The 15,951-nt window shown below is 45.6% G+C and overlaps 1 protein-coding gene across 1 annotated transcript in view; it reads right to left on the bottom strand.

The window, feature by feature from the left end:
• Window positions 1–452: 452 nt before the first annotated feature.
• fgf11b (fibroblast growth factor 11b) overlaps window positions 453–15,951 on the bottom strand; it is a 41,402-nt gene continuing 25,903 nt past the window's right edge. The window contains exons 4-5 of the mRNA XM_030438950.1: window positions 8,038–8,236; window positions 453–7,854 (exon numbers count right to left, since the gene is read on the bottom strand). Of these exons, the coding sequence (XP_030294810.1) occupies window positions 7,718–7,854; window positions 8,038–8,236 (336 nt within the window). The 3' untranslated portion in view covers window positions 453–7,717. The remainder of the gene's footprint in view (window positions 7,855–8,037; window positions 8,237–15,951) is intronic.

The raw sequence follows: 15,951 nt of genomic DNA, 5'->3' as shown, positions 1-15,951 counted from the left end.
TGTGCGAATAACCTGCAGCACCTTGATTAAAGAGGAAACTAATAAGAGGGATCCACTGATTATCAACCTGGATCTGATATTCAGCCTGTTTCTGATCATCAGAATAATTCTTTTTTTTAAGTCGATTGCCAATTAAATAAAAGAAATGCGAAAAAATGAAAAAAAGATATGATAATTATTGACAGATGAAATGTGTTCATCAGTTGAATGTTGCCGCTGGTGTGATTGTTCCGAGCAATTCATTTTGTATTGGCGATCTAAATCTGCAAAGCACCTACAGTTATCAAATAAATGTAGTGGAGTAAAAAGTACAATAATTACAATAAGTATGTGTGGCAAATATAAGTCCGCTCCACATAAAGGTTATCAGTCGTCTTGATTACAAATCAACAAATCACCAGACTTTAAAGGAAACGGGGAGGAAAAAGAAGACAACACACCAAAGGGGCCACTTGCTTACAATCATACAAATATATGTTATTTTATTGAATAATATTCCAGAATAAGACATCTCCTTTCAATCCGCGTAGGAGTTATTGTAGAAATGTACACAGGTCTGATGACACACATGGAGAGAGGGTGAATCGAGGGGGCTTGTGTCTCTGGATGCCGAGAGGGAGTCGTCCCTTCGTGAGCCGAACAACGGTGACGTATGCATGCTTTTGCGGGAACGAAAGACGAAAAAAACAAGAAGAAAATTCCCACGTCAAGTCGAGACGAGTAGCAGTTATTATTGCAGACCGCTGGTTTTCCCTGCGTAGTCCTGCTAATCCTGATTGTAGTCCGTTGACTTTTTCGTCTCCTCTCTTTTGCGCGCAGGCTGGTAGTTTCTCGTTGCATATTGCTGGTCTTTCCCTGTTTGCTGCTTCCTGAAGTGGTCGAGAAAAAAAGAAAGCCGGGGAAACCTCGCCGCCACTTTGCTTTGGCTCTTATTGTTTTTTTCTTTGAGTCCAAATCCCTGCTAACAACTCGGGAAGGTGACTTTGAGGATTCGGGCCTTCTTCTCCGCGGCTCATCAGTGCCAAGGCCCTTTTTTTTTTTTTTTTTTTTAATTTATGGCTTTTTTCTTTTTTGTTGTCAGTTTTTTCGGAAGACAAGAAGATTGGAGTTAGGAGAGAGAGAGAGAGACAGAGAGAGGGAGAGAGAGAGAGAGAGAGAGAGAGAGGGGGGTTGTGGGAACTTTCTGGAAGACTTGCGTGACCGTAACTCTGAGACCAGCGAGGTCGTTGCTGTGTACGACAGGACACATGTTGTCCCGCTGTGTTTTTTTTTCTTTTTTTCCTCTCACTTGAATACACTGCATCCTTCACAAACACACAACTCAGTCGCACACTGGGATTCAGTTTGTGGTGAAGTTCACCTGGGGGGGGGGGACACGTCAGTGTGGATACAGCAGTGCAGACCGAGAAACACACACAAAAAAAACAACACATCGAATAAAGGAGGAACATTTGGAGAGCAACATCGATTCTTCCCTCCGCACGAGGAGTTTGCATAAAAAAAATGGAAAACATGACGAGAAAGAAACAACTGAGAGACAATAAGTCAAAATCATCAACACTGACTATTTAAGTACATACCTGAAAAAACAAAATCGACCTGACACAGCACATCAGATACACTATTTGTAGTATTGACAGTAACGTACATGTAAACCGGCGGCATTCCCAACATGTCAGCAGTCCACACAGGAGACATTTTACATCCTTCACATTTTTTTGCATTCCTCACAGAGGCCGCTCAACCTTGAACACAAAAGAAACGACGCTGCAGCAGCAAATAAACACTCTGTCAACTACAACACAAACGGCTTCCAGGTTGTGGCGCTTCATATTGGTATTTGGAACGATCGAACACAGAGTTGCGGCCGAGACTCAACCTTCCTGAAGTTTCATCCTTTTTTAACATTCAGCACGCGAGAGAAGTGAAGATGTGGGCGTAACATCTCAGCGCAGCAAATCAGCATTTGATTTGATTTTTTTTTTTAACTTTGGGGCCCTCTTTTAGCAACGTTGCCTTTTAGCGACCGCATGCTTCCATTAGAGGGAGCCAGTTATACACGCATTCTCCCCCCTGCAAATAGACAAACTGCACGGCGCGCAGTTCAGCAGCGCGCGTGTCAGCCGGCGCCGCACGCTGCAGCCGGCTGACATGCAACACGTCGGCACGGCAGCGCTCGGAGCAAATGTACCGACACGGGCCTGCAAAGAAGAGCAGCGTGTCGTGTTGTACCACAGGAGGGAGGTGTGATTTTGGACAGCGGTGAGCTTTTTTTTGTTTGATCTGATACCAAGTTGGATGACTTTTCTCGATTTTTGGGGTAATTCACAAAAGGACCAGAGCACCTGTTCTAGTTTCTAGTGATCTTCGGGTTGCGGACGAAACAAGAGACATTCGAGGAAGTCATCTTGGGCTTTTTTTTTTTTTTGGACATTTTATGGACAAAACAACAAATCGAATAATCGAGAAAATAATTCACAGATCAGTCCCAAACGGTGCTAAAACAAAACCTTGGTACAGATTTACAGGCAGATCTTAGAATCAAAAGATGCATGTAGTCATGAGTGGTCTCATGTTGCACACATTGCTAACAGATGCTGCACTCAATATTAATGTGATTGAAATGCCTCGTCGGCTCTTAATAATACACCTCAAATCAATTAAATGTTGATATGTTTCTCCTGGTTGGAAGCATTAAACCTCTGCCGCCCTTCTCAAACACTGGGGATGTTTCAGCTGCACTTTAACATCATTATTGCCCGTTATTCCCCCGCGACTCTGATAAAAGTCGAGGGATTCCCTGTTTGTTATATTTTTCAAACCTTTCAAACGCCCAGCGGTTGTTAAGGTGCATTGGCTTCCAGTTCTCCCGGGGATTTTTTGTTAGCAGGCCAGGTTTAGGGATGTGGTTTATGTTCTCTACCTGTTCTAGCCTTCAGCAAAAGGATGGTGTGGGCTGTTGATGCTCACGCTGTTTGAAAAACAAGAGGGAAGGGAAAAAAACGACTTCCTCCAACTGGGTTACAGGTAGAAAATCAAACAACAGCCCTCTGAGTTCATTATGAACAAATGGATTTCGCCGTCTCCGGCGAGACCTTGGGGGGGAGTTTCTCTGCGCCCGTCGCAGGGTTGGATGTTCTCGCTGTTTGTGTTTTATTGAGTCTATCGATCACTGTTTCAATCTCATGCCCCCATTTCCTTTTTCTCCTTGCCTCTCTGTCTCTTGTCTTACCTTACTCTTAATCAGAGATGCTCGCACACACACACACACACACACACACGGACGAACAGACACACATACAGAAAGGCAAACACTCTGTAAGTACACACCTACACAGGCAACATAGTGTTGAAAAGAAAGTTAACAGGCTGTAGATACTGAGGGGCTGGTGGTTCAGGAGATGTGTGTAGGAGAGGGATTACCACTTTAAATCTCTCATGCGTGGGCACACAAACTATATCGGCGTTTTTCCTTCTCCATGTTCGCTTCGTGCTATAAATGTAACGTCCACGGGCAAAAACAGACAAATCTACAATGACAAAGATCCTCTTATGACCTCTACTTCTCTATGGCTAGCTTCTGTTTTTTAATCAACCTCTTTCTTCCGTAACTTTTTTTTACATTCAAGAACAGAACTAGTTAAACGCACCAGCTGCACGACCAACCAGACTTCTACCTTCCGTCGCTTTCATTGCACTTGCACGTCTCCGACCTCGTCGACACCCCCTCGTTTTTTTTTTTTTTAATTCTTACATTCGTCGTACGGATCTCTTTCCGGCTTACATTCGGCTTCGTTCCTCACTTTCACATTCAACATCAGACAACGTAACATTCGCGGGTCTCCTCTGTCCACTTACAGCATCACCGTCGGACAACTTGCTGTGGCGTTCTTCAGTATTTCAACGTTAAGGACCGGGTGCTTTTTTTTTTGAGAGAGAAGTCTATGGAGGATGTGGGTCTCTAGGATGAGGGTTGATTCTGTAAGTTTTGTTACTTTTGTGTGTGCTTGAGTGAAACTTTAAAGCAGCTTTGCAAGAATTCTGCAAACTGATTAGTTGTTTTTGTAATTCTTTTTATCAAAATGCCCCCAAAACTGTTGGTTTCAGCATCAGACATGTGACGATTTCTATCTTTTCTGTATCTGTGGAGTACCTAACGACTTTGGACTGACAATCAGGCTAAACAAGACATCTGAAGGTGTCCGTTCGAGCTGTGGTAAACAAGAATATTTGGCAGATTAATAGATTGGAAAAGTAGAAAAAGAAGAAAAAAGTAAGAAAAAGAAATGCCATTATTTCTCGACTTGGCATGCAGGGGTTTCCTTGCTGTCAGTCACCGACTGTTTAGCACCTCCGAGTGCTTTTCCTGTTAAAAAAAAAAAAAAAAAAAAAAAGAACGGACTTCGGATCAACTTTTTGAAATGTGTACTGGCACGAACACGCTCCCAGATGGAATGCACAAATATCGAACGCTGTATTACAGCTAAAATAAGCCCACAGCGCTGTGTTTCTACCTGCTGCGCACACGCTTTGATATACAGTAGAAGATGGCAGCTCGCAGTTAGAAACCATACGAGGCGGCACCAAAAGTTCACCAGGGAGAAAAGTAAAAAAATTGACATTTGTGTGCGAAAAAAAAATCTGCTACAAGGACGAAATATCCCAATTTGAACTGAGTGATACTCCCCCTGGAAAAGCCCCTCCAAGTAATTTCCTCCATAGACCCCCCCCCGTCATAAATAGCACACAGTTCCTTACGTGCCTCTTTGTCTTACATTAATTATCATATCCACGCGCCGCAGAAAACCCTGCCAAGAATTTTGCTTAGCTTGCTGCGGAAATTCCTTATCGACATTCCTCAAGAATACACCTGCTAATCCTTCACTCTTTTCTGAATAACTGCCTCCGCTCACTGACCTCTTTACAATTCATCACCCTATTCCAGACTTGCTCTCCCCACTCAATGCGGCACATTCACACGCAGCCTCCGCTTCACATTCTGTTACCCTCCTGCACATTATGCTACCATTAAACTTAGACGCCATCCCGGCGCTTTGAACCCTCGCAGAGATTATGTGTGTTTTTTTTTTTAGCGACCGTATAATGAGCATTTTTTTTTTTTTTTTTGAGTTTGCCTTCCGCCCTTCTCGGCGTTGCTTTTCCTGACACGGCGAGGGGGCGTTCCTGCTGTCTGTTTTTGTCGGTGCTCGTTCGCTTTGTGGTGACATTTTTTCACTTGGCGCGTTACCGGAGCAGACAGCTCTCCGCGGCGGCGATCGTCGACGCGACCGCAGCCGATACCCTGACAGCTCCCGATTAGACGAGAATAAAAACGTTGGCATTTTTACATTTTGCAAACCGCTGATACGTTCACGTTTGTACGTGTCAAAACCACCAAAATCGATAAGAGTGTCTCAAATGTATACGAGCTGACTTTCGCGTCAGGAGCTGGAGATCCTGATGATGAGGTGGTGCTGGAGCAACAGCTGTTGGAGTAGGACACCACTGTGCTGTAGGCGTGAAACTCACTGCATAGCTTCCTCTTTTTGTACCTTTATCGGATAGAACATCTGAAGATTTTGGGCGGAAAAGGCGGGAAGGAAGAAAGGAAAACATGCAGCAACGGCCTTCGGGTCGGGATCGATAAGAACTCAGCCTTTTGCATACGGGGCGGACACTTTCCAGGTGAAATCACTGGACATTTTGCACCCTTGTTAACGGCGACAAAACCCAATGTTATTGATGATTCCAGCTGTGTTACTGCTAACACTATTGGATGTTTTTTCACTTACAGGTGGGATATTTCCAGCTAAACATAACCATAAACATGATCTTTTCCTAACCCTAACCAAATGGGTTTTGTGCCTGAACCTAAACGGGCCGTAAGCACAGCATTGTTACAAGATGAAGCTAACATATCAGTGGTTTGCAAAAACGTACATTGCCGTGACGTATCTTGATGATTGGGATGCAGAAGCCTCGATTTCTACGAGGTCATTGCATAATTCTTCTAAAAAAAAACATTAGTTCATTCATCTCAAACACACTCAATGAATGTAGTCCCTTCTGTGGGTTCAGCCCAAAGATCCTGCTCCAGATGTTCCCCCAAATATCGCCTCCTCACAGACGCAACGTCGCGTCTCGTCTGAAGGACACGGCAGAGGTTACCCACATTTTGTCCGTCCATCCTTTGTAGGGGGGGGGGGGACTCATTCACACGGCGCATCCATACCACGGAAGATGTCGGCACACAATCAAATCAAGACACTCGCTCAGACAACTACATTTTTTCGAGGGCGACTCTTCCAAGGTGATTTGATAAAGCTAGCGAGTGGATAAGCTGCCAGACATCCTCGGAATAACAAGTGCTCCAGCTCAGAGGCTCCTCTGGCTTTGATGTTTGGCTTCAAAACCCGGCTTTATGCTGACAGCAGATGCCGAGTGAAGTACACACTACAGCTCCCCTTTTCCAGGTGACTGAGTTCAGATCCGCCTCAGATTTAAAATGAAAAAAAAAAAATGAAAAAAATGTGACCCACTTGTTCGTTCGTAGCCTTTTAACGAGCTAGTGCAATATAAGAAGCCCGGTCACCTGGTGGAGAGGAGAGGCCGGAGTGGATGCCGGGTGACGCTCACTCTCTCAATCGTTCACGCACACTTTTGTTTTTTTTTAAATCTTCGCTGAGGATCGTCTTCTGGCTTGTTGATACGGATATTGCTCAGTGTTTAGCGCTCTATTTTATGGCTCATCTTCCCAGGAAGAATAGTTGTTTTCTTTTCTTTTACCTCATGTGACGCTTTACCCCAGATGTTCCCCCTCCTTCTGGAATTCTGAAATCTTCATTATCATCATCGGGATCACCATCAATTTTTAACTTTGTCATCGCCACCCATTTTTGTACAGTATCTGGGCCCCAATTCTTATCACGGGATTGGTTTTAAATATTCACAAGAACACAACAAGACAAAATAAGAAAAAAAAAAAAAAAAAAAAAAAAAAAAAACACGGTAAGTTTCAGTGGAATAAACTCCCCTTTTAAATGCAGCTGTTATTTTGTCCGCACACCTTCTCTCGCTCAGCTGACCTGCCCTGACCCAGGATTCCTGCTGATATCGTTTCCTCTCTGAGCTGTTTCATCTCGCTTTGAGCTTTAGTTGACCTCGGTGATTAGCTGAGCTGCTCGGCAGATGGTGGGTGGAAAGCTGGCTGAGCCACACTGTCACCAACTTTAGGGCTCAAGAGAGAGAGAGAGAGGGGGGGGGGGGGGGGGCAACGGGGTTGAGGATTATGATGCCGAGTCAGCGCTGGAAATGCGTGAGTGGTGAATATACAGTACAATAGAGCCAGACGGTGGGTAGGCGTGTGAGAAAAAGGACGGAATTGTCTGTCGGACGGAGAAGCTTGAGCATGACAGAGAAACGAAGGGAGGCAGAGACAGAGACAAACAGTGGGAGGGGGAGTCGGTAGAAGTTCTGGCTCAGGCCCTGGGCTTCTCTTTCTGTAGGGACAGGTGAGGGGGGGACTTCTCTCTCAGGGCGTCTTGGCTGCTGATGGACTTGCCGACCCTTTTTATCCCTCAGCATCTTACAGTGCACTTCGGGAATGTGGCGGGCCAGCGAGGGGCCCGTTCCCCTCAGCCACCCTCAGTGCATAATGGGCGGCTGTGTTCCCAGCGTCACTGCTGCCCTTTTTTCGTCCCACCCTCAGTCTCCTGTGCTATGACGCGTCGGCCTTGGGAGCTTCTTTCCGTCCGTTCTTCAGGGACGGCGAGTCCGACGTCTTCACCGTCTTCCGGGGAGGGCTCACCGGTTCGCTGGCGAGCTCGTGTAGCGACGGCTCCTTGTACATCGCAACTGTGTGACAGAGATAGAAGCTTAGTTAATAATTAAGGAGGTGACTTATTGTGTGTTATTGTGATTTTCTACTGTGGCAGTAACATTTCCCTCTGAAATAATAAAGTCATCCATCCATCTATCTGATTATTAGCTAAGATAAGCCGTTTTGAATTGTGCCAAAGTCACACAAAGGACACAAACCCTCTATAACTTTGGGCAGGAAGTGTGCAGCTCCTTTGGTCTTCTTCACCCGGTTGCCCTTCATGATCTGGCCGTCACGGTTGATACCGATATACCAGGAGCGGCCAGACTGGGTCTGGCGATAGAGCATGGAGGAGTACGTAACGTAGTAGTTCTCAAACACACTCTCCTTGAACTTACACTCCGGAGTGAAGTGCTCCTGGAAAGAAAAAAAAAATGCATAAAGGGGGGGGGAAGGTGCGTCCATGTTAGCAAACAAAGCAGTAAGAGAAGTAAAAAAAATAATAATGTGCGAGTGTCATGAGAAATAAACTGAGTCTTTGAACATGAGCTCCAGTACACGTCAGCGGCAAACACATGAAGAGGGAAATACACGGACACAAGCACTGACGTACATTAATTAGGTGACTTTCTCCTGAGGGAAAGGATGGAGAGCATTATATATCTGGACTTGTGTTTTCTTTGAAAGCGCGAACATCACGCTCTCTTGGGACCACCAAGTAAAGCATGCATACTATAGTCCTACATGGGAAAAATAGGATTAACATCTTTGCTAAACATACCGCGTTCCCAACGGTGAAGAGCAGAGACGATGAAAAGCAAAAAAGGCACTTACGCCAAGACAATAACAAATTCAAAATAAATACATACAGTGCGTACTGTATATGTTATTTATGGCATCAAACTGCAGTGGCAAGTCCAGAGGAATCCCTAAGATTAGAAGACCAAGTTTCCATCACTCAAACATGATAGTATTTGGAATAGGGTTAGGTGATGTCTATCGCCATTAACAGTGATATCGTTGGCGTCATACGTACCCGACATGAAACCTCATTCTGGGTTCCGCACCTCAAACTTAGTTGAGTTGCTTGAAACGACCTTAGCCGACCAGCTAAACTGTTGAAACTAGGCTGAAAACAATAGCACGAATAACAAGGGCATGACTGTAAAGTAACAAGAGGCCACCAAGGAGACGCACTGCTGCCACAGATGCACAGCAACCAGCAGAAAATAATAAAAATCAACAAAGCATTCTTTTGGATTCTCAGTGATGCAGGGTAATGTTTTATTAGACGTAAGGCCCAAACGACTCTGAAACTCAGAGCTCAGACGTGTAAGGACACTCCCACACAGAGTTTAAAAGCCTGCAACTCCTCTACAGTTGGTTAGAATTGAAGAAGCCTCTTGGATGAGAGGTGAGACGTCTTCAAGAAACCGAAACAAGACCAGTTTTCTACGCGACAGCACCTAGATATTAGACGTAAGGCTGTAACTCATGGTCAGTGATCAATAAAAGCCCATAATCCATAGTCAGTTTGCTTGTTTTGTTATATTAGTGTAAAGATATTAAGAAAACCAGCGACTAAACCAATTCAAGGAACATTTTGTTGTTTTTGCTGCACAGATGCTGGAATAATTTGTCTAATATCAAAGTTGTTGCCAATTTGTTTGATGAATCGATTGATCGTGAATGTTTTAGCGCTTTATTTAGATATGCCAACTGATTATTTTGCTTAATTTAGTTAGCGTACGAGTCACAACACAGGATGGAAAAAGTAAAAAAAAAACAAACCCAAGGGTAATTGATGAAGACTTGTGATTAACGGTTGTAAATAGGCATCGCTTAATAAATATTAGGAAGCACAACATACAACCACCATTCATTCATTCGCCCTTCACTCCCCCAAAGGAGAGTTACCAGTACGTCTGTACTACAGGCTTCTCTCACGTACTTCAGTTGTTTCCTGACTGGCTAAATTTGAATAGACATTTCAAAATGAAATTAGCTGAACTTGGATGAAATCCAAACCGTGTAGCCGGTCATTGGAAACAATCGCGCTCCGGCAGCACTTCCCCTCCGTCGCTGTCCTCAACATAAGGACTACTGAACCCTGCATAATGTTGACTGCTGATATTAACCGATAGCGACAGATATACATCTCTCTTAGTCTCCATCAGGGTCTTGACAGGGTCCTTCCCCTGTCAGAGAGCAGAGCCAATCTGCTGGATTGATTAAGTGAGAGCAGCAGGGCAGAAATGGCTGAGTGGAGAATTTCTCCCAAGACTAGGGGACGACAGAAAGGGGGGGCCAGAGGATCACAACTTGGCGTAGGCGAGCTTTAATAAAGAGCCAAAAGTAGATTGAGAAGGTATGAGAGACCTCCAGTTTCACACTTATCACAGATCATCACCTTTCTCCTTCACAGTGAGCCGTCACCCTTTAGCTGAGAGGGCAATTCAGGACTTTGTGCCCTTTATCCGTCCACTCCCGTCCTGCTGCTCCACCACATCTTCTTTTTTTTTCTTCTTTTTTTTCCTGACATTTTGACTCCCCGTCATAAAAAAAAAAAAAAACAAGCCCCTACCTACCACCTTAACTCGACCAACTCTCCCACCACCATGACCACCGCGTCGCAGGGCTATTTTAAGATCCTCTGACAGGTTTGATATCTTCTGCTGCGCTAACACAAAGAGGATGGGATCGATAGATGATCTGCTTCATTCATTATTAATCAGGCCAGAGGAGCAAGAGGGGTGGGAAGTGCGGGAGACAGAAGGGGAAAGGCAGGGGAGACAAGGGGGGGGAAAGAGAGGGGAGGATCACTTGGAGAGGACAGAGGAGGTTGCTGGGTGATGAAGGAGATTATGACGAGAGAGAGAGAGAAAAAGGGAGAGGCCTGCTTTCTTTGCATCTCCCCCAGGAACCGGAGCAGGAACCAGCACCCCTCGATCCAAGACTCGCACCTTCCTCTGGATAGAGAGCCCATCGCTCCGGCAACGTACCCTTCAGCTCAACCTCTGAAATGACACCCGCGATAACCCCTCTCCCAAGTCATCCTATAATTACCCATCATAATCAGTCCCCTGAAATTAGCCTAATGATAGAACCCACATCTTCTGCTGCGTTTCATTCAAGAAGTCTCAAAAGGTCTGGAGGAGGAAAGATGACCCAGAGAGAGCACAGACAAGATTTCAAAAACAGGCCTCCGGAGTGATTTTTCACGATAGCCCACCACGACGGCCGATACGTCTGTTTCCTTACTGACGCAAATATGTTGCCTCGACGTCCCTGAAGCTGACCTTGAGGTAACCTCAGCCGAAACCACAGAGAGCTGAGGGGTGTGCTGACTTAACCTATCAGTCAAACCACCAGATTTACCTGCGCAGATGACTAATCTTTGAGGATGATGTGTTGAGGGGGTCGCAAATTTTTTAAGAGCATTGGAGGAGGGGGGATATTTCCATCTAAATGTATGGCTACACTGAATGACAAAAAACCTTTTTCTTCAACTGTGTCTTATTGAGAGACTTGGGTAGCTTCCCCTTCCGTGCGTCTCAAGCCAAAAAAAAGAAATTGAAACGAAAGCAGACGAGGAGAAAGGCAAAACGCAGCGTCCGTGCTGAGAATCCCCAAGATGGGAAGAACCGTTTTATGATGCAGAGCAGCACCCCCACCCCTCTTACCCCAACCCGCCCACACACGCCAGCCTCCTTCCTCATCTCTGATTACATCGATTCTACCTGCTTCAGTTAAAGCTCAACTCTCCATGCCACCGTACACTGGGATCTGCGCTTTCCGACCAAATAAAGGCGCCGAAGTGCTCGTAATACCCGCTCACAGGGGCAGAGTTCCCCCCCTTCAATCTACCGTCTTCTCCCCGCGTTTAATGAGGATGCGAGGGGCTGGGAATGAGTGTTATGACGAAAAAAGATGAAGTGAGGCCGTGAATAATATTTAATCTCTTGTTTACTTTGGTTTCATCATGCGTGCACAGGCGTGAAATCAGAACCAAGCGCCCCTGAAAAAAAAAAAAAAACACGCGGCTCCACTTCTGGGATTCGAAACACGTTTGAGCATAAGTGACGTGCAATTATTTGCAGTCCCCTGTTTAGACAGCAGGGGTCACAGTGTCACACGGGGGGCTCCCCCCTCGCATCTATTGACTGTCCCATCAGGCTCCCAGTGTAATCTACGGGAGGCTGGGAAATCTGCCCAGCTGCAGTAATCCCGCCATATTTCCCACACAGTGCCACAGCGCAGGACGCCGCGGTCTGCGGGCCACGCCGCCGATGTTGTTGCCGAGGCCAGATGTAGATGCACCGTGTCACGCCACGTTACGTAAGTCAACAGGGCGTAGACGTGCTTATTAAGAGGGGGCTTTACTGGGAGGATGAGACTGGCAGTTAATACCGTCTAGCGCCGCACACGCATGGCCCGTCTCTAATGCTTTATGATAGCCCGGGGGAGGCGTAGAGCTTGCATGACAAGAGCAGAGTGGATAGTAATGTGCAGGGACTGTGCCGCGCTGACTGACAGCTGGAAGGCCCTTGTCAATAAAATGAATCTGAGAAGAGTGGTGGCTGACATTCCCTGTTTGACCCTCAGTGACAGAGGTGACACACGCACGCACGCACGCACACTGCTTTTAATTGTCCAGGACACAAAAAGCGGTGGTTGATTGTGCATCATCGTCATCGCCGTCGTCATCGTCGCCGTAGGACTGTGTTCTAAAATATCCCGGAGGCAGTTTTTTTGGAAGGAGAGCAACGTCACAAGGTCCACCACGAGTCAATCAGAAAGAATAGGTTTTGCCTTCCCTAAGTGCTCGTAATTGGTCGCCTGGCAAAGTGTCCGTCTTTCTCATTGCATTTCCGCACTTCATCTCGTCTCCTCCCGCCCGGGCCAATTATTCTCTCCGCTACTTTTTTTATTTTTTTATTTTTTTCGAAATGTCCACGTTTTATCCTGTCCCGCGATAAAAGCGATGCTATCTCGCCGCCGGTGTTGTCCTGCATCTCAATGCGATCCTTCCAGGAGAAGAATGGAAAGGACACAGCTTTTCATCAATAGGTCTCGCGCTCTGTCTCTTTTCTTTATCCCCCCCTCCTGTGTCCTTCTGTCCGTCTTTTCTCCATCACACGCACAAGTATCACAGGGCGACACAGATCACAAACAACAGTGATTTTTATTGTGTTGCTGTCCTTTGTGAGAATTTGAGAGCGATGCATTTAAGAAAACACTCAATGTGACTTTTGCTTAAAGTCATCCGCTGTGAATGGCGCATTTCAGTTCAGGTAAAAGCGATGTTTTGTACTAGAGAGCGGCGCAGATGGACGACATGCGTTGATCACATGCCTCTGCATGTATATATGGTTTGCAATTACATATTGGTGTTCAATTTTCATACGTCGTTTCAGCAACAACATCGCAATGTGTGCATGAGCAGTAACCGCATAACGGTACGTGCAAGGTCAAGTAGAGCCGGTTCACTCAGTCATTTCACATTTCAGATGTATATTCAAGCCGAATATTAAGACTGCAGCACTCGATAAATATGGCAAATAAAGGTGCCACTCAGTCGTCTTTCTGCCATTCAGTGGTTGTAATCATGGCGACCTCCACCTACCGTGACATCACACGTGTAGCCTCTATTGAGCTATTCACGTTATCTGCTAAGAATGTCTGTATTTTTTCATATTGCAATCAGGGACGAGCCTTTCAAAGCAAAAATGCTACTCGATATTCACACGGTTCGGACGTTATTCGAAGGTCGTTGCCCCTTCCTGGGGGTATCGCATCATTTCCAGGTAAAAACAATGAACAATATGTATTCTGACATAACGATACATATTGCAGAAAACAGAACAGGATGTCCCGGTCACGTTTTCTCCCCCATGATCCTGTCCGATTTCTAGATTTCTAGATGCATCACTCCGTCGTTAGACCTCGGTCCACTTCTGGTCTGCGCTCTTCTGTAACACGGAGATCATCCGTCACCAACAACCTTCGGTCGAGCGCAGACACCAGCTGCAGAGAGCGTTTTAACCAGACAACAGACGTGATTACATTTGGCCTGATATCAAGTTACTCTCGGAATTAACGCGTTTATGGAGTCGGCAACAGCTAAAACGACCTGCCGCTGACCTCGTTTGTCATTTTTCAAGTGGATAAAGAGACAAACGGGCTGATTGAAAAATTGCAAAGCCGCTGCTTGAACTTTTTGTACTCTGCCACGTGCCAGAAAGATTAATTTGAACGGTAGTAAACAACCAGTCCACTGGATGTAATCCTGAATGAAACAGTTGAGATGAGACCGGATAGTAAAGTCAGCGTGGAGGAGGCGGGACGGTACATAAAAGGTTGCATGCTACTAAACTTTAAAAATATTGAGCTCATCATTTTGGATAAATGGTTATGATTAATGAAAAACAAGTTAACTGCAGACTAACCGTATTCCTGCATTGTGTATTTCTTCATTCAAGCTGCATGTAATCTGATCATTTGCCTCCAGTGGTTGAGTTGCATTGTGGGTAATGTAGGCACCAGGTTTTTGATCATTTGTTGATCATTTGTTTGTAACCTGTCCAAAATGAGCCCAACAGTGTTATGGGAGTGCACTGTTTCCCCAGTTTACTAAGTTATTGTTATGATTATTGTTCAGTAGTAAAGTGTAGCATTTCAAAGTAGGGTTGTGTTAGTCACAGGCGGAGGTGAGAGGTTGTGGAAAGATACTTAACGACTTTCACGTGGGCAAAAAAAGACATTCATTTCCTCTCAGGCGTGCGGTGAAATGCTCAGAGACTGTAGAGCCGGTGGTGACAGAGGAGAGCGGCGCTGCAACACAAGCTGGCTGAGGTGAACAAAAAAAACAATACTGTGAGGTAAAAAAAAAAAAAGGGATTGCAATTTGATAGGTTTCACTTTTGATACCAGTCCTGTATAATATGTCCAGATGGACTCCGCCTATTCTTTGCATTCATTGACCGATGTGACATGCTTTAAAAATTGCCTGACACAGCAAAGATTCACGTAACCTTTAAAATGTATAAATGTTCACAAACGCCTATATTAAGAGCACTATATTTTTTAAAATAAAAGGCAAAACCCTTTTCTAAAATCCTGATTGCTACAAAAACGTCTCTCTGTGAGAACCTGCCCGTCAACAGTCACGTCAGCTTCCTTCCTTCCATTTTCCCTCTTTCTCTTTCCATCCGTCTACGAGGAGTTTTCCAGAGCACATAGATTATAAAATGGGGCACGAATGAGCCAAGCTCTATTTTTAAATCAGGATCAGCCATTTCCTGTTGTCACCTACAGGTAGTGAGGCTGAGACAAGGAAGCAGTGGATCTTTCTATGCTTGTTACAGAGCCTCGGCCCCACAACCTGACCGCTACATGTGCGTGTCAGGAATGCGAGGAAAAAAAACTGAGAGTCGTTTGGGAGAAAACAGCATAATTACTATCAGCGAGCAGCAGAAGAGGCGGTATAGCGGGGGGGGGGATGAGGAAAATAGCTGGAAGGGAAGCAACTAGTCACTCTGTCAGTCACCTCGGCTCTCCTGAGGATGACAGTGACGAGCTTATTTCATCGTAAATGGAGACATTGCTCGCGCTCTCTTGGCGCCTTCTAAATGTAAAAAAAAGGCGAACGTAAACATGCTCTTTACAGCACAATGATACGAGTGAAGGGGCCACATCACGCCACCTGCACTCCCTCCTACATCGCCAAATTAGCACATGAGATACATGATAGAGAGCGCCATGGGAGTCATAAAATCAGACATGCATGATGTTGCGCGATGGGAACAGCTGTTACATTGCGGTGCGCCCGTATCGACGCGGCCCTGTAACTGTACGTGGTTGACGCGAGAGGAGATTCTCTGAAGGAGGTCAGTGTGGGATGCAGCGCAGCTATCGACTGGGTGCCGAGGAAATCCCTTTTCTTCCTCTCTGTTCGTAGAGGCGAAGGCGCCGAAGTCTGCTGCATGCTAATCAGGGGCTCAGGAGATAATAGGAGGTGGCGCATTTGCCATAATTCAAGATTTAACTCTCGCAGAGGCGGATGATGCTTTCTCCTTTACATCTCATATGCATAAAACCACTTTGTGCATGTCATTTCCCCACACATCCGG

The sequence above is a fragment of the Sparus aurata genome, chromosome 13 (genome assembly GCF_900880675.1).
Source record: "Sparus aurata chromosome 13, fSpaAur1.1, whole genome shotgun sequence".
Taxonomy (NCBI): Eukaryota; Metazoa; Chordata; class Actinopteri; order Spariformes; family Sparidae; genus Sparus; species Sparus aurata.
Note: the sequence above shows the minus strand (reverse complement) of the source record. Positions and strands in the feature narration are given on the sequence as shown.